At 35.9% G+C, this 22,519-nt stretch overlaps 1 protein-coding gene across 7 annotated transcripts in view; it reads left to right on the top strand.

The window, feature by feature from the left end:
- NFXL1 (nuclear transcription factor, X-box binding like 1) overlaps positions 1 to 22,519 on the top strand; it is a 52,495-nt gene that overhangs the window by 12,667 nt on the left and 17,309 nt on the right. For 4 of the 7 annotated variants that reach the window (XR_015699688.1, XM_087736605.1, XM_087736606.1 and 1 more), the window contains exons 12-18: positions 1,964 to 2,084; positions 2,757 to 2,913; positions 3,658 to 3,749; positions 7,301 to 7,322; positions 13,751 to 13,891; positions 16,189 to 16,355; positions 17,128 to 17,197. Coding sequence is in view for 5 of the 7 variants with exons in the window: in XM_087736605.1 (XP_087592731.1) it covers positions 1,964 to 2,084; positions 2,757 to 2,913; positions 3,658 to 3,749; positions 7,301 to 7,322; positions 13,751 to 13,891; positions 16,189 to 16,355; positions 17,128 to 17,197 (770 nt within the window). In the remaining 2 variants the exon portion in view is untranslated. Of the gene's footprint in view, positions 1 to 1,963; positions 2,085 to 2,756; positions 2,914 to 3,657; positions 3,750 to 7,300; positions 7,323 to 13,750; positions 13,892 to 16,188; positions 16,445 to 17,127; positions 17,198 to 19,731; positions 20,856 to 22,519 lie in introns of those variants that run through there. The other 3 variants (XM_087736610.1, XM_087736609.1, XR_015699689.1) reach the window with 3 other exon arrangements.

Raw genomic sequence — 22,519 nt, 5'->3', positions numbered from 1 at the left:
CAGAAGAAAACTGGTAACATTGTTTTTCTGCATTAGTTTGGTTGATAACTAAATCATAAAATAAAATTCTGGTTGGAAAACTAAGGAGCTAATGCTGCATTATAGGACAAACTTTCACATTGAATAGCTATTTGTATTTGATACTGCTTGTATCTTACAGCCTGGCTAAAAGTGACAATGATTTCTAATAACTAACAGCAGTATAAAAATAATAAAGCGGTGCCTATAAGAAAACAAAAGTGAACTTTGAGAATGTAAATATCAAATATATACACTTTAAAGTGTATGTAATTTATCAAAACAGTACAATTGTCAATATTTAAGTGCTAACTCTTGGCAAAAGTTGCATGTAATGAAGCTAATAACTATGATATCAGATGATAAATTTAGAAAAGAACTTGCGTGCTTTAACAAATTACAGTCTAATACAATTTGTAATATCTTGTCAGAATTTTTGAAAATATTCCTAATAAAGGCAATGATTTTGATTTCAGAATATTTATATTCATGTGTTTCTTCTTATACACCAATATTTTAATAGCTGCTGGAAGTTTATGATTAATTATTTTATCTTCAGTGTGTAATACCAGGTCAGGTTAATTTTGCAGTGAGCTGCCAGATATTAGTGACCCCTAATGTTAAAGGAAATAGTACACCTCCTAGAAAATAACGTGTCAGATCAGGTCCTTTAAAAAGTACCTGGTCTCAGAATTGTTAGATGTTGCTGATAATAAGCACTTGGCCATTAGCAGGGATTCCTGAAAAAAGGTAACTTAATCTATTCTGTTTGTGGCTTGATTTTTTTTCTCAAGTATTTAATCATGCTTGCTGAAATTTAGAATGTGTTGCCAGGGAATAGAAATGTTTTGTTTCCTACTGTAGTATGTTACAACACTTGTTTTGAGAACAGTGTGCTCTCACCTTAACTTCAGGCTTATACGCGATCTCTGCCCTTTCATCTTTTTGAGAATGTAGGCAGTTGTCTTCATTAATAGAATATTCTAAGTAAATTGTACACGTATTAGCCTCTCTGGACAGCATAACTTTAGACCTTCAGTTTATTTTGTAAAAGTAGCTGTTTCTGTGTGCTGATAATATATTATAATTTAATTTGCTTTGCGATATGAAGACTTCCATCCTTTTTTCTTCAGCAGCCTTTTTTTCATTGAGAGATCCGCTTCTTGAAGCGTTGCTTCTCAGATCCTGCTAACAAGTCAGAATTGCTTAAAAAGTTGTGCTGTGGGTAATGCTTTAAAGTTTCAGAATGCAACATGATTAGTAAGCCAAAATCCCATGGCTAAATTTGCCTTTTTTAGAAGGTGCATATCCTTACTGTTAATTACTCAGTAATAAAACTTAGCAGTTGGCAGTTGATGAAGAAATAGCGTAGGAGAGCTATAAATTAAAACAGATATTTTACAGATCTTTTTTTAAATGTATCAAGTTAGTAGCATGAATAACTTTATAAAGGAGGAAGATCTTTTCAAGAAAGCATTAATTATACATAGAGGATGAACATTTCTTTAATATTGTACAAAATCTGCAAAACTTTATTGTACCGGTTTTTCAATGTCTCTTTTCTATCTTTTGAGTATAGATGAAAGATGACATGTCTTCATATCTATGTAAGACTAAAATAGAAATAGCAGATATTTAAGTGGTGTGTGATCCAAATGACTGGGCTTTAATAATGCTGACTTCTTTTTAAAATGTGTTTCTAGCTTGATACCAGTTAACAACTGTAGAATAATCAAGATTAATATCACTATTCTTTAAGAATGGTGAAATTCTCTTTCCCAAGAGGGATTTGAAACTAAGCAGAAATTAAAAATTAATAGCCATCTATTATTTAGATCAAACAGAATAGGAGAATTCCTGTGCATATTCAGAGTTATGTTAGTTACCATGTTTTATAATCAGTAGCTTATTCAGATTATCATATTGTTAATATATTTATTTTTAGGTAGTTGCAATCCATGTCCAGAGACTGTAGATGTGAAATGTAATTGTGGAAAAACTGTCATTAAAGTGCCCTGTGGCAGAGAGCGCACCATCAAACCTCCCAAATGCAAACAGCTGTGCAGGTCAGTATAGAAAGTGTGTGTGTTTCCAGTTCTTCAGTGGAGTTTAAGGTGTCCTTAAAGAAAGTAGTAAAATATAACTTTAAAAGGCAAATCTATTCCTTTAATATGATTACAGATATTACTTATCAGTTTTCTGTATTCTTGATTATGCAGATGGAGATTAGCAATAATCCTTCCTATCAAACAACTCTTTGATGCTGTGGTTTCATGAGCAGCTTGCTGCTGTCAAGGGGGAGGTTCTGTCCCACCCTTCTAATTCTGTAGTCCCACTCCCTTCTTCAAGTCACCTCTGGTACATTTTGAAGCACCTCCATGAGGCAGTTTACCTAGAAAACTTGACTAGAAAAGGAAAAAGGAGAATATTTTCTGCTGGGATGTAGCAAGATTACTTAGCACAGAATAGAATTAGGATTGAAATAGTGGTTTGAATATGCAAACCCAACTTTGATTTTAATTTAATTTAGAACTCCTGTATAATTTTACTGTAATATTAACCACTGCTGAAGGTGAAAAGTAAACTAATTACAAAAAAAACCCCAAACAAACAAACAAACCCAAAAAACCAACCAAACTTGTTCATCTCAATTCTTTGTATTTTGATCATAATTGTGCAGTGACTGTAACTTCAAATTTCTTGCTGTCATATTGATTCATTCTTGGATTTTACTTCAGTCGACCACCTACCTGTCACCACTCTACACAGGAGAAACACTATTGTCACTTTGGTCGCTGTCCTCCGTGTCGTCAGTCCTGCCAGAAAACATTAGCGTGTGGTCATTTGTGCCCTGTTTCCTGCCATGATGAAGCACTTGTGAGGCAAACTGGCTTAGTAAGTAAATAGTGAAAAATGGTGTGTTATTTGTGTTCTGAAGAATGAGCAACAATTGTTTGACCTTAATCTGGTGTTGGAGGCTTTTGGAGTTCAGAGTAAATAAATAATCAAGCACAGAGTTATGCTTACTGCTTAACCAAGAAACCAAGTGGTTCTAGCTCCTTTGTTGCAATCTAATTAATTTTGTAATACACATAATTGAACGTGCAGTTTTCAGCAGTTATAATTACTCAAGAAACTATAAGATTTTTTTTTAGTTGTGTTACAAAGGTTTAATTTCAAATGTAAGCAATTACTTTTAACATAAGAACAAAAAATAAATTTTAACTCTGATATTTACTAAACCATCAAAATTTGCACAAGTTAAAAGTGAGAAATTGTTCAGCATCTTTAAACATGACGCTGCATGATGACAATTTCACTTGTTTAGTAATTGAAATATATAAATATTTTTACCATTATTAAATGCTTAGAATTGTTTTGCTGTTTTTTGTTTGGCTTTGTGCTTGATTTTTAGCAGAAGGGCCACAGGCCTTCATTTTCCTATCCCTAACCATGCCTAGGATGAAACTGTAGTTTTTTGTGTGTAGGGGGTGTTGAGATTTCCATTAGTAAAAAGCTAGTTACTAGAAAGTGGGTTTATTAGAACTGGGTTCTCTTTAGATGATATGTTTATTTATGGTCAAGCAGAGAAGTTCCAATTGTGTTTTGTATTCAACTAGTGTTGTCTTTTGCTCTCAGCATCAGTCTGCAGGTCCTTGGGAACAGCCATCTGAGCCAGCTTTTATTCAAACTGCATTGCCGTGCCCTCCCTGTGAGGTTCCTATACCAGTGTAAGTATTAAAAAAAAAGAAAGTTTTGTTATGGAAAGAGATTTTTTTTTTCTTTTTATACTGTTGTAGAGATGGACATGTAAATAACCATATTTTCCTCTTCAGATGCAATGAGCCTACATGAACACCATTCTCATAAACAACGACCAATGCTCTCAGTTTTAATAGACATTTTTGTAGAGTGTAGGGAAAGACTGGTAGTGTTAGTAAAGATTGGTTGTTTCTAATACGTTGTGTGCAATGCTACCTTAAAAGAAAAATATGAAAATTGCAAAGACAGCCATTGTAATTTGATAGTCTTCAGTAATATGCAACTTTTTCCACATAGTTTCTAGCTTGTTTTGTTTATGGGATCATAATTTTCTGCATAATTAATTGCTATTTTGTTTCTCAGTTGTTCAGTTATTATATGCTCATGAGTGGCAGGTGGATACCCTTCATTCCATCTGTTTGCCTCCTTTCTGTTTTTGACTTGTCCGGAAGGTTCTGCTCCTTGACTAGAGCTGAATGAACTCTTTCTGTGATGATACTGAGGATATAATGGAAGATATGATGATGACTTTTTTCACCATTCTTTTTCAATTTGATAGAACTTCTGTTTACATTGTGGAATAAGGACTCAGAATTCAACGTTTATTTGAAAAAGGAAATACTGGGGTTTTTTGTCTGTTTTTTGTGTTGTGGTCTCCTACTGTTTTAAACCCTGCATACTTCACAGCCATTAGTCCCTATTTGTTTTTTAAACATCCCTCCTTAATGAGGGAATATTATGTTCTCATTTTATGAAGTGAGAAATAGACAGAGGAAGATGATAAAAAATATCCATTTAGCTGCCTACGTAGATATGTTAGAGGTTAATTTCTCAAGAATTGTCCTGTGATAGGTTGTACTTTTGTTCAAAATGATGACTGCTCAGTACTTCTGATACTTGGGCTCAAAGTTCAAAGCCAGACTCCCAAAAGGTGAAAAATGTGTAGTTAGGTAGATGCCTGTAGAAACTGTCGCATGCAGGTATTCAGCAGAGGTCATTGTGTAACATCGTGCATTCTGTAGGGCACATCTCCTAGTTCCTCTGAATTCCAACCTCAAAATCACCTCCTTTAGGCTGAAGACTCCTCCCCAGAGGAGGTAAGTCTGCCAAGTGAGAAGGAAACCTTACTGGAAAAGTTGTACTTAATTTTCTAACTAGAGGAAACATCATTACATTTCATAGTGCTTTGGGCAAATTAAGGCTCTATTAGTATTAGATCACATTAATTCTGGAATATCCTAACTCTCTTGATTGATCTTTGCAACTGTAATGTTCTTTTTTCTTTTTTTTTTTTTTTAAATGAAAGTGATATATGTTTCTTGAATTAACAAAATAATAATAGTCAACAAAACCATAGATATAAAGTAATGTGTTGCTACAAAGCAAAATACCTTCTTAGATCATTATCAAGGCTTTTAGCATCATTGCTAGAACAGTGGCATTTGAATGAATATGATAATGGAGAATAGTTTAAATAATCCTCTCCTGTATGGATGGATGTTAGTGGGGATTCCGTCCTTTACCACTGAGGTTTTGCAATACTTTTTGATGTTTTTTCTAATAATTTGGTATCTTTGAACATGAGCAGTCAGAGATTTGGAATGGAATGTATTTGGTATCTGTTTCTGTAAATAGTTAAAAGGGAGTTTCTGGAAAATTATTTGCTCTATTATTTTCACAGAACCATTGAGGTTGGAAGGTACCTTGGGGTAGGGTCATCTATTCCAGCCTCCTGCTACAAGCAGATCAACACTGAATTCAGACCAATTTGCTCCAGTTGGGTCCAGCTGGATCTTGAAAATCCCCAAGTACATTGGTTCTGCAGCATCTCTGGACAACCTCTTTCAGTGCTTGATTATACTTATACTGTGGTTTTTTTGTTTTCTTTTTTTTTCTTTAAAATTTTTCCTCCACCGTGTATCTAGTCAGAACTTTCCTTGTTTAAGAGTATGATTGTTGTCTCTTGCCTCCCTGCTGTGAGCCTCAGTAAGGAGCCTGGCTTCATCTTCTTGGTAACTTCCCCTTAATGCTGAAAGACTACTATTATATCCCCAACCCATCAGTGCCCAGCCTGCAGTGTTGCTGGGATTTAGTCAGTCCCGGATGCAGGACTTTTTGTCTGTGTCTCATGAATTTCGTCTCAGCCTATTCCTCCAGTCTTCCTAGATCATTCTGAATGGCATCCCTGCCCTCATAGAATCATAGAATCGTTAAGGTTGGAAAAGAACCTTAAGATCATCGAGTCCAACCGTTAACCTATCACTGCCAAGTCCTCGATTGATTGCACTGTCTTTAGCATGGTCTGCAAAATAGGTGCATGTTTTCCTCTTCCAAGTTTCTGGGGAAAAAAAATTAAATAAGATAGGTCCCAGGCTGAAGAATTCCACTTGTAATTGGTGTCCAAGCAGGGTACAACCAACTCGCCACTACCCTTTGAGCGCAGTGATCCTGCCAGTTTTTCATGAATCTAGTAGTTCATCTGGCACCATTACTGTGGGGAACCTCTCATCCGCAGATTTAGTAGTTACATGGCAGAAGGCAATGAGGCTGATTAAGCAGTTTCCCCTTGCAGTGGAACAGAAGCATGCTACAATGGAATGCAGAGGTCCTAGAAGCCAAATTAACTGGTTATAGGAAGATTATCTTAGATATAAGATATTTGAACTGTATAGAGCGAAGAACAGGCTCCTGTGCTACATCTCCTTATTATACTAGGTGAAAGACTGATTGCTCTTGTTAATATCCTGCTGTCCTAAAGACCATCCGTAGCTATTGCTAGTTGCTTTGTATTAGAGAAGTTATCTGGGAAACTTTTTTTTTTTTTTAAATACTCTTCTAGAAAAGTTTTAGGAACTGACTTACAGGTATTTTAGCATGAATATTAATGATGTTTTCATTACTCTCCCTTATAAGGTTTTAGTAGAGAAATAAAAATAATACTTGGGAAGGAGATGACAGATATGAAATCAGAGGTAAAAAGCAAAAGATACTTTTCAAAATAAATTGAGCACAAGATTGATTTAATTTTTAGGAGATCAGTGTTTGAATGAGTCACCATTTAATACCTTCACAATTTTGATCAGTGTGCAGTTTTTCTTTCCTAGGAATGGTAGACCATTCTAAAAGGAATAGAATTGTAGACATAAGAGTAGACTAGTTAGTTCTTTGAAATAATGGAAGAATATGAAGTGCTATATTAGTAGACCCAAAGGGAAAATATTAGGAAGCAATTCAGGTAATTTTCTAAATAAATTCTCTAAAATAAAAATGATTAATTTCTTATACAACTATAATTAATCTGCACATGAAACACTGATAAGCATCATAAAATACAGCAATCCAAACAACTGTTGAAAAAGAGAAGGCATTGATCTGCATAAATTGGTGATTTTCTCTTAGTTTGCACTTACTTTTAAAAATAGATTGCATTATTTTTCTGTGATAAGCACTGTCACTGTTTTAAGTCCGTTATTAAAGAAGTACATGTTTTCTAAATCTCCGATTTTTCTCTCTTCAACAGGGAGTGTCTTGGGCAGCATGAGGTGAGTCATGGAAACTGCCTTTTTAAGTGGAATATGAAGTATATCTCACTTTTAGTCTGCAAAAAAAAGTATTAAAGAGAAATATTCTATAGCTTTTTTATATTTTAAAACCAATGAAGTACCTTATCACAAGGGCTTACATATCAGAAGGTATTTTAGTTCCCTTTTGAAGTATATATAAATACTTGACTACTTAGAATTCTTGGACAGAAATTTAAACTCATGATTTATGAAGCTATTTGTGTATTCTTGCAGTTGTTTAAATAGTGTAATTTGAGGGGGGGGGAGTCTCTTTTCATTACATACTTCCAGGTTTCTTTTTCTCGTTCTATAGTTGTTATTCTCTCCCTGTCACATGCTTTCCTCAGTTCTCCTAGAAACTGCTGTGTTTATTTTAAAAGGATAAGGAACATAGCGTCATACAGGGAAATTCTCATGTGACTTGGATCTAGGCATGCATGGATGAAATCAGACAATATAGTGGAAACTTCTTTAGTGTTACTTATTAGCTTTTCTTTTTGGTGTGCAGCCTTCTCCAGTTTTGGATGAAGTCGTTGTCTATTTTGGATTACAATAGAAGAAAATCTAATCATAGAATCATAGAATACCAGGTTGGAAGGGACCTCAAGGATCATCTGGTCCAACCTTTCTAGGCAAGAGCACAGTCTAGACGAGATGGCCCAGCACCCTGTCCAGCTGAGTCTTAAACGTGTTCAGCGTAGTGGAGTCAACCACTTCCCTGGGGAGATTATTCCAATGATTGACGCTTGAAGCTAAATAACTATCATCGTTATTCACAGTAATTTCTAAAAGTCATGAAACTTAAGATCAACTCATTTTTCTCGATTTGAAAAGATGATTGCTAAACTAATCTTTAAAAAACACACTGTTATTCTACCTTTGGGAATATCTCTACTAGTAAAGTTTGGCATAAATTCACTGTAAAAGTGCAGCTAACAATACTATAACAAACCTAGTTTGATTTTAAGCTAGTAAAAAATTCTAGAAAACAGTAAACACTTAAAAATATTTAAAGACACACCCCCCCTTTTTTTTTCTTTGACCTTCTTTAATAATCTTTTGGTATATGTTGTAGTGGTGGCTTGATTAGGTGGTGGCAACATCTACAAATGTTGTTAACAAAGTTTATATATCTGCAGTCTGTGCAGCACATTTATTAATCCACCCAAGCTGTGAATCCAGCTTCCATAGAGCTACTTTGCAGCCTGTTGGCTGCTAAAGAAAAATGTGCTGTGAAAACGGATGAAAAGAACAACTGTGCCTATTTGTTTGTTGCTGAAACAGCTGGGTTTCGTTTTTGCTTTCAACAGTAAAACTTGCAGGTGTATCAACCAATGTTTTATCAAGTCAATGACATGTTTTGTGATAAGACATATCGAATCTTACCCTAACTTTCATGAATTTATGTACGAACAAAATATAAGCTGTGGTCAATTGACCCAATATATAACTTGCTCTAGACAATGTTACTGGTTTTGGTACTGTTCAGATGTACATGGCTGTGAAGTTTATGTCCCTCCCCATAACAGAGGACAGTATGGCTCTTCTTCCTAGAGAAAATGGTTCCAATTACTATGTATTTATAAATATTTATTTCAAAATAATTAAAAAAAAAAAAAATCCCCTCTCTGTTGCATGCTAGTCTTAGCAGAATCAGTCAATGGCTTTGGGTCATGTTCTCTTTATGGGTTAGTATAGAAAATAAGGAAAAATCCCAGGGAGTCTATAACTAACTAATTATTTAGATTTATTGATGCTATACGATATTCTAGATTAAATGTTCCTTCTCTCAGCCAGCAGAGCGCAGTGCTTCCTTCCTGCTGAAGTTCAGCAGTTTCTGGAGTGGAATGAAGTGTCCTAATCTTTGAGATTTTGATAGCAGTCAAGGAAAAGAATGATTTGTTAATGTGTGTGTGTGTGAGGGGATGTTTACAGTGTATTTTATGTGCATTGTACATTTTTATGTTGTTCTGAGATATCTAAAAAGAAAAAAAAAACATGTAATGTCTGTTCAGTGTTTTACAGCCATGTTGGCTCTTAACAACTAATCTCACCACAAACTAATTTACTTTTGTTAACAAGAGTAAACACTTGTATGTATTTATGAGCACTTCCCTCCTATAGTAGTTTCCAGCCCCTGAGGGGATTATCACTGGGAAATATGAATTTTTCACAGGTGATGAAAGTAGCAATTCTGTCAAGCAAAGTTTTGCTGTGAAGAGGGGCTTGTTGCTGTACTATGTTACTACTTATGTTGCACTGTTGTTATACCTCCTATAATGGAGGAGGTATAAAAGAAACAAACTAGGAATGAAACAAGTTATGAAGAGTTCTTGTATTTTACCGGGATGCATACAGACCATGAGTAGAAGAGAGAATGAAAACAAACAGCTTAGGGGTTGTATAATAAGCAAATCTACTGTCTTTACGTTTTTACTTGGACGGTAATTTTAATTTGTGTAGGTATTGGAGTTGGTTGCTTTGTTGGTTTTTTTGGTTGTTCTTTTTGTCTGTTTTTTTTGTTTTTTAATTTCACTTTGGCATTTACTTTAAAAAGTATTTTTAAGGGATTGATTTAGTTCGAGCTCTTACATGTCTTTACATATTTAGAACAAGCAATTTATCACTTGAAACAACAGACAAATCTACTTTTCAGATGATATAATTGCATAAAATCTGTGTTCAGTGGAAGTATGATTCTACATGATGTTTAACCTAAATTAAAATTTCTTTTAGCTACAGTGTGTGACCTTCTTTGAAATAACTTTACTGTGTAAGTTTTGGATGTTTTTATGTATACTTAGAAAAGTTAATAACTCTTCATTCTTTGATTTGTAGGTGCTTAAAAGTAGCTCTCAATTTGCTTTCAGGGTGTAGGTCAGAAAAATCACATATCATCAACAGTTGCTGCCACCCCAAAATGAAAACGTGATGTTTTACTTTTTTTTGAACTGCTATAAGCATTGATATTTCATAGCAGTAGCATACATGTGCTCTTTTAAAATCAAATTATGAGAGCTAATGTTTATATTAAAAATCTGTTTTTAAAACATTAATTAAAGCCCATACAAGGTAAATGAGGACAAACAAGGAAATCCTAAGAGGGTATGGTATTAATTTATCTGCTGTATTTAATTCTCTTGTAGTTGCTTCATTTCATTAAATGTTCTAGGGGAAGGTAAACATTCTGTTTTTGTTTCTGTGATGAATGTTTTGAATATCCTGTAATATCAGTCTTGCTGTTCTCGGGCAGATAGAACTCACTCTTTTTTTTTTTTTTTGTAGGAATTTAATGCTATATTTTATTATTCTAAGTTTTTGGGGGTTTTTTTGAGTTGTGGTTCATTTGTAGAACAAAGACCATTACTCTGCCTCTAGGTAAAATTTTATGTAAAACTTGATGGAAGTTATCTTTATGGCTAAATACCTTATGAACGTTTCCAAAATTTCTCTGCCTTATTCTACTGGATTTTTGTTTTCATATTCCAAGTCATGTATGTGTTATTGCTTTTATGCATTTGGGAGGTGGACTGGAAAGCTTCTGAAAGTTGTCTTGTCCTTTTTTCCTTGCCTTCCTTTCCTTATCCTGTGGAAGACTTGTGGTCTCAAAATGCCACCTCCTTATTTTCTTTCTTTTTCCATTCAGCTTTCATAAAGTACTTCTGGTTCTCATCTGCGTTCCTTATTCTTCAGCTCATCAGCCTCCTGGAGTTTGTGGCTTCTTTGATACTTATCTTTGTAGCAAGAGTAATGACCTCCATTTAGGCATTTCAGAAATGCATTCCAACTATAGAAAGTAAAACTTTTCTCTACTTTGTCCTATGGATTTATTATTAATATCCACAACAGATTGACTTGTCAAGAAATGGAAACAAAATTTGAAAATACAACATAGGCTTGAATTAATTGAAGTTCTTTTGGTTTCGGCTACAATGTCAATTGATTCCAGAAGACTCTCTTATGTTTTATTGGACTCAAGACTTAGGAAAGTCAGGGAGTGGGGCAAGCTGAAGCTATGCTGGATGCAGCCAGAGGGCTGGGATGTCCTCTGCAGCTGGCTGTCTGAAAGCTGCTACTGTTGTCTGCTGGCTTGTGTGCTATCCTGCCGCTGGCTTCATTCAACATTGCATCTCATTGCACCTCATCTGATGTACTTGAGGGATTCTACCAGAAGGGACGCTCCTCTTCTGCCTGTGTGCTTCTGCTAATTCTCTTTAACTGGAGCTAGTGGCTGTGTCCTTATCTGCTGGAAGACTAACTCTTGGTAAAAGAAGTCTCCTCAGCATATTGCATTGTGCAGCCATAGAGCTAATCTGCTATTACTGACCTGATCTGCTGTAACTGCCTGAGCCACAGCAGAACTAGTAGTCATAAGAAATTGAGTTGAAATGGGGGAGCAAGGAAAGGTAGAGAAGTGGCGAGTAGCAGGTCTTAATGTTTAGTACACCTTGTCATTCATTCTTTTACCTTCCAGCATCCTGTGACCACTCATGTTGCTGCTGAAAGGAAGTTGTGACTCTGAGGAAGGAGGAGGTGGAGGAGGGTGAGAAAGGACAGGATATTAGGAAAGATGAAAGCTTTGATAATTGGTGTGTGTTTGCTGGGTATAGTACTATTCTCCACTTCAGACCCTCTTTTTATTAGGACTGTGGCTGGCTTTTGCTCCTTTGGTCAACAGAAACATAAGCCGTCAGAGACTGAGTTGTAGGACGTTTGCAGCGGGGAGTATGAACCAGGCCTACAGACTACTTGCTATGGTTGTATTAGTGCTTTAGCCAGTGTAATGAGCTTCAGCTCTGACACAGGGATGGGGCAGTAGCTGGACATGGTAGCCTCAAGGTTTTCTTCTGTGTGTTCCATGCTTGATGTTCAGCCTGCCATGCAGACTCCTCCTGTTCACAGAGTCTCTGTGGCTCAGGATGAAAAAAGGAGGAGTTTTGTGAATGAATTGCATTTTGCAATGACTTGATGTAGAATACAGTCTCTTTTGGGGTGAAGCCCGGAAAACATTTTTATAGGCAAATGGATTAAAATCCTACCTTGTATATTTTTGCTTTAGGATTGAGGGAAATCAACATGGACAGTGCTGAAGGGGGAATGTCCCTCATTCAGCCCTGAGGGGGACCGTCCTCTCTTCCTTTGTTGCAGTTCCAGTGCTCACCTGGTTGTATGGCCAATCACCTTGCAAACCTAGCAAAAGACAAGGAACTTCTTTCTGTTAATTCCTTTTCTTGCATTTTGATTAGTTGAATTGCCTTGCTCTAAGGACAGATATGTGGTAGGACTTGTTCAAAGTAGGTGGTAGGAGTGTGCAATTAGGATTGTAGAGTTGGAAGAGAGAAAAGGAAGGGGTACAGTGCAAAGCTGTTCAGTCAACTTAAGCCATAACAAAATCACAGCCTTAGTCTAGTCAAAGTGAGTTATGTCACATTAGCCTATTGTGTAATAACATCACAAATAGTTTCTGTTTTTCTCTGTGAAATGATCATGATATTAAGAAAAAAACCCAATTTTTTTGACAGCATCACAGAAACTAATTTTTTCATGTGAATATTATATAATGGTTGGAAAATGGGAACAGCGAGTTTCTTCTAATATTTGTGATATGGAGGAACTTGTACTATTCAACTTCAGGAAAGTAACCTAGTTAACCAAATTAGAAGTTTACACTCCATTTCAGTACCAATGAAGATTAAAGGCTTCTAAGTAGATGCTCTGAATAGTACTACAAAGCTCTGTTAACTGGAGTGTTAACATCGAATTAGAAAGTACAAATATAAAACAATAAAATCGTAGTCCTGTCATAGAGCCATTTCTTCTTTCCCTTCCACTGCTGGGAGTTATATTTGATATAATCAGTATTTGGTTTTTAGAATTTCTGGCTTGCAGGTTGTTTTCTGTTTGTAGAATTCTAAAATGTTTCGAGGTTTATGATGACTGTTACACAATTAGCCCTGTGAAAACAAACTGTAACTGTCTTCTGCAATAACCTTAAAGCAGTATAGGAACGTTTAATGGAAGGCGCGAATGTAATTTGGAAAGAAGGAATAAATCACACTAAAAGATTAGAGAATGTAACAGTCTGTTTAAAAAAAAAAAAAAAGGAAACTACGTTGCAAAAGTTAGATAGCTTGTTTAATTAATAAAGCGGGCTTTTTTTACCTGCTATAATCAGTGTAAAACAAATGTGTGTGGTTATGTTGGGATGGGAACCTCAAGTCTATTTAAAAAAAGGTCAAATAGACATTGCACTGGTTTTCTTCTTTTAACAAAGATACTCAAGAACCAAAATTTCTCTGTAATGATGCTGTGCCTCTGTGTGTGTGTGTATGTATTTATATATGTATCACACAAAGCACAGGCGTAATGTGTGTGTATATATATATTTATTTATTTTTAACTTTTAGGTTAGTCCGTTACCATGTCACTCTGCAAATCCCTACTCATGTAAAAGATTTTGTGGGCGGCTTCTTGATTGTCAGAATCACACCTGTATGAAAGAATGCCATCACGTTACTAAATTGAACAGTAGTGCAGATGGAAAGAAGGTAGGTTGTTTTCCTTTTTTCTTTTGTTTCTGTGTATTTTATACATTGTCTTCAGTTTTAACTGGAAAATAAAGTTTGCAGCTGGAAGGCACAGGATCCATTCCAGATTCCACTGGGAGACTTTTATGTGTTCTGTTCCCATTGATGGTATGATGTTTAGCTAATCTATACTTCTTTAGACTATAAAACTGAGACAATATTATATATTTTGCAAATGCTACACTTTTTTGTTTTATGTTAACATACATTACTTTGTTTTCATCAAAACCTTATTTAACACTCTTGACAAGTCTCTTCTAAAGTCAGTTTTTGTAACTGTCAAGATTCAGTGAACTACTCATAATCCCTGTATATGAATGCACTTGCAATCTACTGGGGATACGTTTTACTGAGGAGAGCTGTAAATGGGTTGAGGAAATTCAAAATTGTTCTAGTTGTGAGCAGTCAAAAGCACATAGCTTGTGGTTTGAGAGAGTCACGATTTGGAGGAAAACTGTTTTTTATGTTTTTAAAGCATTACTTTAAAAAAAGTTACAACATGATCTCTCTGGACATTTAGAAAACTGAACAAGTACTCAGTTGGGTACGAAACATAAATGTTATATTTTAACTTAAATACGATGATTTCCCTGTGGATACCAATCCTAGAAGTGGTGTTGTCATCTAATAACTGTATATATTGCAGTTGCCGTATTATTGTATTAATGGTTGTGGAACTTTTGTCTGAGGAGTATGAGCTGTTAGTGCAGCTTGTGGAACAGTAACCTGCAGCAGTAGAGTGACATCAGTAAATACTGAGTGACGGTTGTTTAAACATCTCCAGTTATGACTATAAGAGGTTGTCTGCCTACTCCTTCAGTTAAACCAATTAAAATGTGAATGGGTCAGGATTATTCATAGCTCCATTTTGAATGAGATAATACATTCTCAGAAAACGAGGGTATGTGTACATGTGAAGTATGGGTAAATCTCATTTCTCAATTTTCTTTGGCTTTTTATGAACTCAAGTTGGTTTTGACCTTTAGAGCTTTTGTTCTGTTGTTTTGATAGACTAAATTGCAGGTGTAGTCAGAAAGGGGCTGATGAAATTTCTTGCTTATATGTCTTGAGTAGTGATTTTTCTCTCTCTGGAATTCAGCTTTGTTCTGCATGTTGTGTTAGAAAATGTTGCAGAAATGCAAGCTGTTGGCTTTTACCTGCTGTTAAATTTTATATCACAGTTTTCTAAATGCTTTCAGTTGCTATTGTCTTAGATGTGAATTTTTTGGGGTTAGGTTTTGTAAATGATCGTTGTACAAATGTTCCTTTTTAAACTTCAGCAAAAATCATTCAACTGTAGAAGCAAAGACAAGGGGTCTGGAAGAAAATGGGGGGAAACTGTATTAAAAACTTAAATTCTTATGCCCTTGTTTGGAACAGCATAAAGTGAAACATTATCATGGAATTAGTCCTTCTGGGGAAGCATTGTGTAGGTTCATTCTTAGATAAATTGGCTTTACTTTGGCTGAATTCTGTGAAACTGAGCATTTGAATGTGATGGTGGGCCTTAAATACTGTGCTGTGTAGGTTCAATTGATAAATCATGTCAATCTATTTGTGTGTATTTGCAGACTGGGGTTCTGGATGAGTTATTAAGGTAATATGAATAGAAATGGAGCTTAATTTACTGTGCTGATGTTGATCACGTTGTGCTGATGTTGATTGCATCACCTGGAAAGAGAATGACACCACAGCTTGGGTAGACTTTGTGTAGTATATGGAGCAGAAGCAATGCTGTAGCAGCTCGAGCGTATACCTAAACTAGTACTTTCTGGAAGATTATATAAACTATTGTACATGTATGGAAACAGAGTGACTTAAAGTTTGCTTCTTATAATCAAGCAAACAAACCTCCCCACCCCTGTATTACAGAGCAGTATGCCATGACTAAAGTGTTACAATAACATGGTGGGTGGGAAAGGTTAGTTCTGAATATGAAATTACTTCTTTTTCTAACAGTTTTCCACAGAGAATTAACAGGCTTAATGGCAATTTTCCAAAGCACTAATATTAAGAGGTCCTTTTAGCCCAGGAAGCAAAATAGAACTCTGTCTCTTTGACTGACAAACACTGGCATTTCTGCTTTTTTTTTAAAAGCATATTTTAATAATTATTTTTGCTTGAGACATATCTTACTGAATAGCTGGATTCCCTTAGCAAAAACACCCCAACTCTTACTTCTATATAAAAGCTTGCTAATGGCATCTAACAAGCAAATGTTTGGCACTTTCTTTAGTACCTTGTTTTTATTTTGTTAGGCAGGTCTAGAATGTTCGCAGTGTGAAGAGGAGTGTACCAAGCCCCGGCCATCTGGTTGTCCTCACCGATGTGTTTTGCCCTGTCATCCTGGGGATTGCCCATCGTGTCTCCAGATGCTTAAAATAAAGTGTCACTGCAAACTATCAGTACTGTATATTGAATGCTTGTAAGTGTCAGAACTGAACCCAGCTTTTCATCTGAATGCTACTAATTGGAAACTGTTGGAAATGTCTGGGGATGGGAGCTACTCTTACGGCAAGTTATAAAATTTCTCTTGAAGGTTATAATTTGTAATATAATGGGTTTTTTGCCAGTGTTTTATTTGGTATTACTGCTAAAATTATTATAAATGCATGGAGTCTCGTGAGCAGAACTGGTTTTTATAATGTTTTTATAATACAGTAATATTTTGAATTATGCAAATATGTAGTAATCTACATAATGTTTGATCTATATGTGGTTCTTTTACAGTATGTAAAGAATAATTTTATAACAAGAATTAGAATTAATGTAGTTAGTGTAAAAGGTCTTTAGAACTAATGTCCTTCAAACTCTAGCTGTTTTAATTGGAAAACTTCTTAGTAATCGTTTGTACTCCTTTTTAATCATTTGTGTGTGTAGACAGAGGGTAAGCTAGGCTTTGCTAAATATAAGATGGGACTTGTGGATTTAAGCATTATCCTCTGCGTATTGCTCTGAAAACATTCATCCCATGCATGTATGTTCTTCCCTGTGTGTCTTCTTTAAAGTACCTCAAATCCTGTAAATTTATGTGGTTTTGTCTGTAAAATAGTGTAGTTCATAGTAGTCCCACAGGATGTGGACAAATGAGCCCACTTTTCTTTACAGTAGGGTATACTTAAAATATACCCCTAAATGTATTGACATTTGTTGGTTTTAATTTGGAATTTATCACAAATACAGCTTTTCTTTTACAGAAAACTAACATGTGCTGATTTAAAAGAAAAGGAGGTTCTTATTTCCTGCAAAAATCAGTGTCCAAAAGAGGTAAGCCATATTAACAAAGAAATACTTGATTTGATGGATGTGTAGAATTTTGTGGATTTTACTTTTTTGATACAGTTTCATAGGCCAAGTAAACTAGAGAAGCTTAGTCTAAATAAATACGCTAAATGATAGATGCAAAGGTGGTTAGTGAACTGTACTCAGAGGACAGTTATTAATGTCTTGCTGTCAAATTGGAAGGTTATATTGAAGGATCAGAGATCTGTCTCCAAGGCATCAATGGCTTGAATGTTTAAGCACGCAGATGAGGTTGAATGTGGAAGAGAATGTACTCTAACGTGGTTAAAAACTGGTTTTGAATTTGTATCACCAAAATTATGGGATGCTGTTTAATTAGGAAAAATACTGAGAATTGTGATTGCGACCGTTCTCGTCTAAGTGCAGGTATAGTAATCCCCGTCTGTGCAACAACTTGGGGAGGGTGCGGCAGGAGGATTTTATACTTAACAAGTGAGATGAGTTAATAATGCCTGGCTGCATTAGCGAAATATGTATTAAGTAATGTAAAATAGAAGACAAGCCAGTTAATCTTTCTGCTGTATCTGGGTGTATCTAAAGGGTTGCTGTAAAGAAGACAAGAATAATATCCTTATTGCATGATGCTTAGACTATGAACCAGTGTATATAGGCATCAGTAAGGAAGATTCATGTTAAATACTACTTTTGAGTAGTAAAGCTTGGGGAGCAGGGGAAGAAGAGAACCTACCAAATTTTCATCAAAATCATATGGTTGGAGAACCTACCAAATTTTCATCAGTAACAGCTTAGACATGTATCAGAATTTGTCCAGTTGTGGATAGTACTGCTGTAAGATGTGAGGGATGGGCCAAATTACTTCTTCCTTGTCCCTCCTAGTGCTGTTATGTGCTGCTTGTGTGCTTTCAGAAATCCATGCATTACTTGTCATTGTACCTTTGTTCTTTAGTTGTCAGTAGTTGTGGTGAGAGTGACAGCCCTTTCTTCACTCCATTCCCTACTGTAGAGTTAGAAAATTTATGAAGTGGAAAAACAGGAATAGTCAGGAATATTTTGGAAAGTGTTTCCACTGCTAAACTCTCCAGCATTTCTGAGAAATTCTCCTTCCCTGCAATAAAAACGCTTGTACTAAAGAAAACATTTTATCCCATAATCACTTATTATTTTGTTGTTCTGGTTTGGCCTTTTACTGTGTAGCTGAGTCTTTGTCTCATGCAATATTTAGATGGCACTCATAAATAATTTGATTCAACCCATTTGCCTTCCCTGATTCCACTCAGTTCCCTTATGCTGGTTTACCTATGATGTCCTGTAGTCCTGTAGATTTCTGTCTTCTTATCTCATCTCTTGTAGTTCTGAATTCTGCCTCAACCTAATAACTGTAGGTTCAAAACTTTTCTTTTGTTTCATTATTTCTAGTGTCAGAAGCATCGAATTTGAATCCTTGCCTTTATTAGAAAACTCTTTTTGGTTTTGAGTAAATGCAGAAATGCACAGGATTCCTGCTTGTTTCCCAACAGTCTCTGTTCCTCTGCTTTTCAAACGAGATTGTGTTAACCCCAACAGGAAGGCTGTGCTGTGTGCTTACTTGTATTTTCTGCTTTTTGCCCTTGTAGATGCCTTTCTGGTGTCTTTTTTTCTGTAAATGAATGTGCCTGTCACAATTTTCTCATCTGGATGTCTGAAAGCGCTCTTCCTGGCGGGGGAACACTTTTGGATATTATTTCATTGTCCATTTACCTCTTAATTTTGTTCTTTCATTTCCATCTCTGTTACTTTGGTTTTATTTGCTCCAAGACTTCCTCCTCTTTATTTTCAAGAGTGCTTATAATCTCTTAACATGAACTATGTGTTCCTGTACTTCAGCTTCTCTTCAAAGACTTTTTTTTTTTTTTTCCATATCTCATCTTTGACTTTGATTAATGTAACTCTTGTGATTTTTCTGGACATTTTCCCAAGACTCAGTCTGGGATTTAAAATCCATCTATTAGTGGTCCTGAATTCTAGCTTACAGTTCAGAATTGCCCTGTTCCACAGATTATGTCTTTTTTACTTAATTCAGTGGGATGTGAAAGAAAGCTTAAGACGAGAGTCTACTTAGTTTTATAAAGCTTTTATTTAACTCTCAAATTCTTATTCCTATAGATGTTTAGAAAAATACGGTTTTATGCAGCTTCTGCTATCCAGAGAATCTTTTTAGTGTAATTGATGATGTAAAAATGCATGCTCTTCCCTTCCTGTGATTCTAGCTCTAGCTCTTACTAGCTTTAATGAAACATAAAAGTATTAGCACAGCCCTGCTTCAGGTGGTTCATATCTCTGTGTTACAGCTCATCCTACTTTCCTCAGATCCTGTTTTGGTAACTTCATATGTACTGTATGGGTTTTCTACCTTTTTTTTAAATTTGAAAAATTTGTTTCCGTTTTTCTGAATACTGAACAGTGCTAGGGATATTTTATCTGTTTTATAAGTATACAATATTTGTCTGCAACTTTGGGAAAATTAGCTAGCTGTATCATAATACAAATGGTATTGATAGTTCTCTTTTAAAGGAATTGTTGATAAACGCAATTTGAAGGAGCAGCCTTAACAGACGTCACCCTGCCACTACCACCACTGTCACCCCTTCCCAGCAAATATAGATCAAGCCCATTGAGGGGACCTCATGACAAGAACTTACAAACAGCTTGGCCAATAGATAAGATGGATGAGACTACTGAATTTAGAACATGTAAAGTTTACAAATCAAATATGACTGCTCAAAACTAAATTGGAAGTGGTTTGTTTGTAGTCCTGACAGCCCCAAGTAAATTTCAAATTAGTGTTTTATGAGAACGCTATTTATTTTCTTATTCAATGTCAGAAGCTGACCTTGGGTCTTTAGCAGAGCTCAGTGAAGTTACTGTTTGCTAAAAATCAGTGTGCACTGTAATTCCACCAAGCTTAGCACAGTGCAACTCTAGGTTCAACAGAATACGGTATTGTACTGAAGTCGTAGTTTTGAGATGCTTTTATTATTGGTTAATGGAAATTGTGGTATACCTTATACTACCGTATTGGAATTACAGGTAGCATGATACATTTGGGGATTAGGGAAATTAATTATATTGTCTGGTGCCATGAAAAAAATACAACAGGAACTCGAAAGTCATGAAAGGTTTCATGATTTTGTTTTGGCAATGGCAGTATGAAACCATAAAAATGACTTTTAGTATTATACAGTACAGCTCACATTTCCTTTCTGCTTTAGGGAGAGGCAAAGTCTTTGATATTGCCACAGCTGTTCAATGAGAAGCTTTAATTAAAAAGTTCTTTCTCTTGTTTGGTAGCAATAACAAAATATCCTGTTGAAGGAAATTTAACTTTTTTTTAATCAGGGTAATTAAATTCATGTTTGCAGATGTTTTGGGACAACTCTTACATAGAAGTTTTAACAGTCCATCAGTTTTCATGGTTTATGTATTCATATCAGTATTTGTGGATCAGTATTTAACACTTTATTCTGTGTAATTACTATTTTTTGACAAAATAACTGTAGTTTGTACTTTTACTGTGCACTCTGCTACTGTCTTGATATGAAATATGGGACCCCATTGTGAAAAATTTATTTTAACGTGATAGTGCAGTAGAGACAATGTCATAAATTTTAAGAGTATGTATATCTTTTTTTAATAAATAAAATTTATTTCTAGAATGCTTAAGTAAATTCTGTACACACACCTTGAAAATGTACGTGGGTTGCAAAAATTTAATTTTAAAAGGCAAATGCACAGCTTTGGTCCATAATGAAAGGATTTTCCTCAATGTCTGGCTTAAGCAGTGGAGGTTTCCATAAGATCTCTGGAAGCAGAGCCACCCTTTCAACTAAAGAGTCTGCCCCTTTGTTCAGAAGTGATAAACTTATCTTTTGTACTTAGCTTTTGGGTTTGCTGCTCAGAAGTGCTGTTTTCTTTATTAACAGGTTATTTTCTTTATTATCAGGTGTTTATTAACAGGTTGTGTTTATTACCTTCTGGTGGAGATCAGTTAAGCCTCCATAAATGTTGATGGGTTTTATCATCATCACACATAATGTTAAGATTTAAATGCATTGCCTAGGGGGAAAAATACTTGTAGGATTTTTTTGTTTTCCTTTGTTTTCAGAGCTGTGGATTAAATCCCTTTCTTTTAAAGGCCTTGCCATGTCAAACAAATAAAGCCTGTTCATTTTGGTCTTTAGTCCACAAGCTATTAACAAGAGATCTTGTATGGTTAAAAAGATCTAAAGGGGCACACGCTTTCTATTTTAGCACCAAGTAGCTCAGCATGGACACTTAAAAACAAGCAAAAAAAACCCCTTTCCCACTATATTATTTATCCAGCAGAAGCAGTGGTAGGGTTGCTTTTGTTTTCTGAGATCACGGGGAAATGTTGTTTTGCCACTCATTTCACTGCTTCTCTTAATTTTTTTTTTTATGTTGGTTCTGCATTGGAGGGAGTAAAAAGAAAGTTACAGTGCCAGCTTCATTCTTGTCCTGCATCCCTGTGAATGTGAACTGTGAACAGAGAACTAAATGTGTAAATTTCGGTTTCCGTATTGGTTTAAACACATTTCTGTGCTATGCAAATTTTTCTCTAATGGTGTGTAATGTAAGAATTTTATTGCAGTAGCACCTGGAGGTTGAGGAAAAAGCTACTGGTCACCGCTGTTAAAGATAACAAAAAATGTTTATACAAATATATCAGTGACAAAAGGAGGGCCAGGGAGAATCTCCCTCCTTTGTTGGATGCAGAGGACGAAGGACGAGGAGAAGGCTGAGGTACTTAATGCCTTCTTTGCCTGAGTCTTTAATAGTCAGACTGGTCATCCTCGGGGTTTTCAGGCCCCTGAGCTGGGAGATGGAGATAGCATGCAGAATGAAGTCCCAGTTGTCGAAGAGGTGGCAGTCACCGACCTGCTCCTCCACCTGGATGCCCACAAGTCTATTGGCCCAGATGGGATCCACCTGAGGATACTGAGGGAGCTGGCAGAAGAGCTTGCCAAGCCACTTTCCATTGTTTATCAGCAGTCCTGGTCAACCGGGGAGGACCCAGGTGACTGGAAGTTAGCAAATGTGACACCCCTCTACAAGAAGGGTCGGAAGGAGGATCCAGGGAACTACAGGCCTGTCACCGTGACCTTGGTGCCAGGAAAGGTCATGGAACAAATCATCTTGAGTGCCATTACACAGCACGTGCGGGACAATCAGGGGATCAGGCTCAGCCAGCACGGGTTTATGAAAGGGAGGTCCTGCTTCACTAACCTGGCCTCCTTCTGTGACAAGGTGACCCGCTTAGTGGATGAGGGG

This window comes from Nipponia nippon, unplaced genomic scaffold (assembly GCF_047370975.1).
Source record: "Nipponia nippon isolate SJK-2023a ecotype South Korea unplaced genomic scaffold, ASM4737097v1 scaffold_6, whole genome shotgun sequence".
NCBI classification, from domain to species: Eukaryota; Metazoa; Chordata; class Aves; order Pelecaniformes; family Threskiornithidae; genus Nipponia; species Nipponia nippon.
This window is presented reverse-complemented; position numbering and strand designations above follow the sequence as displayed.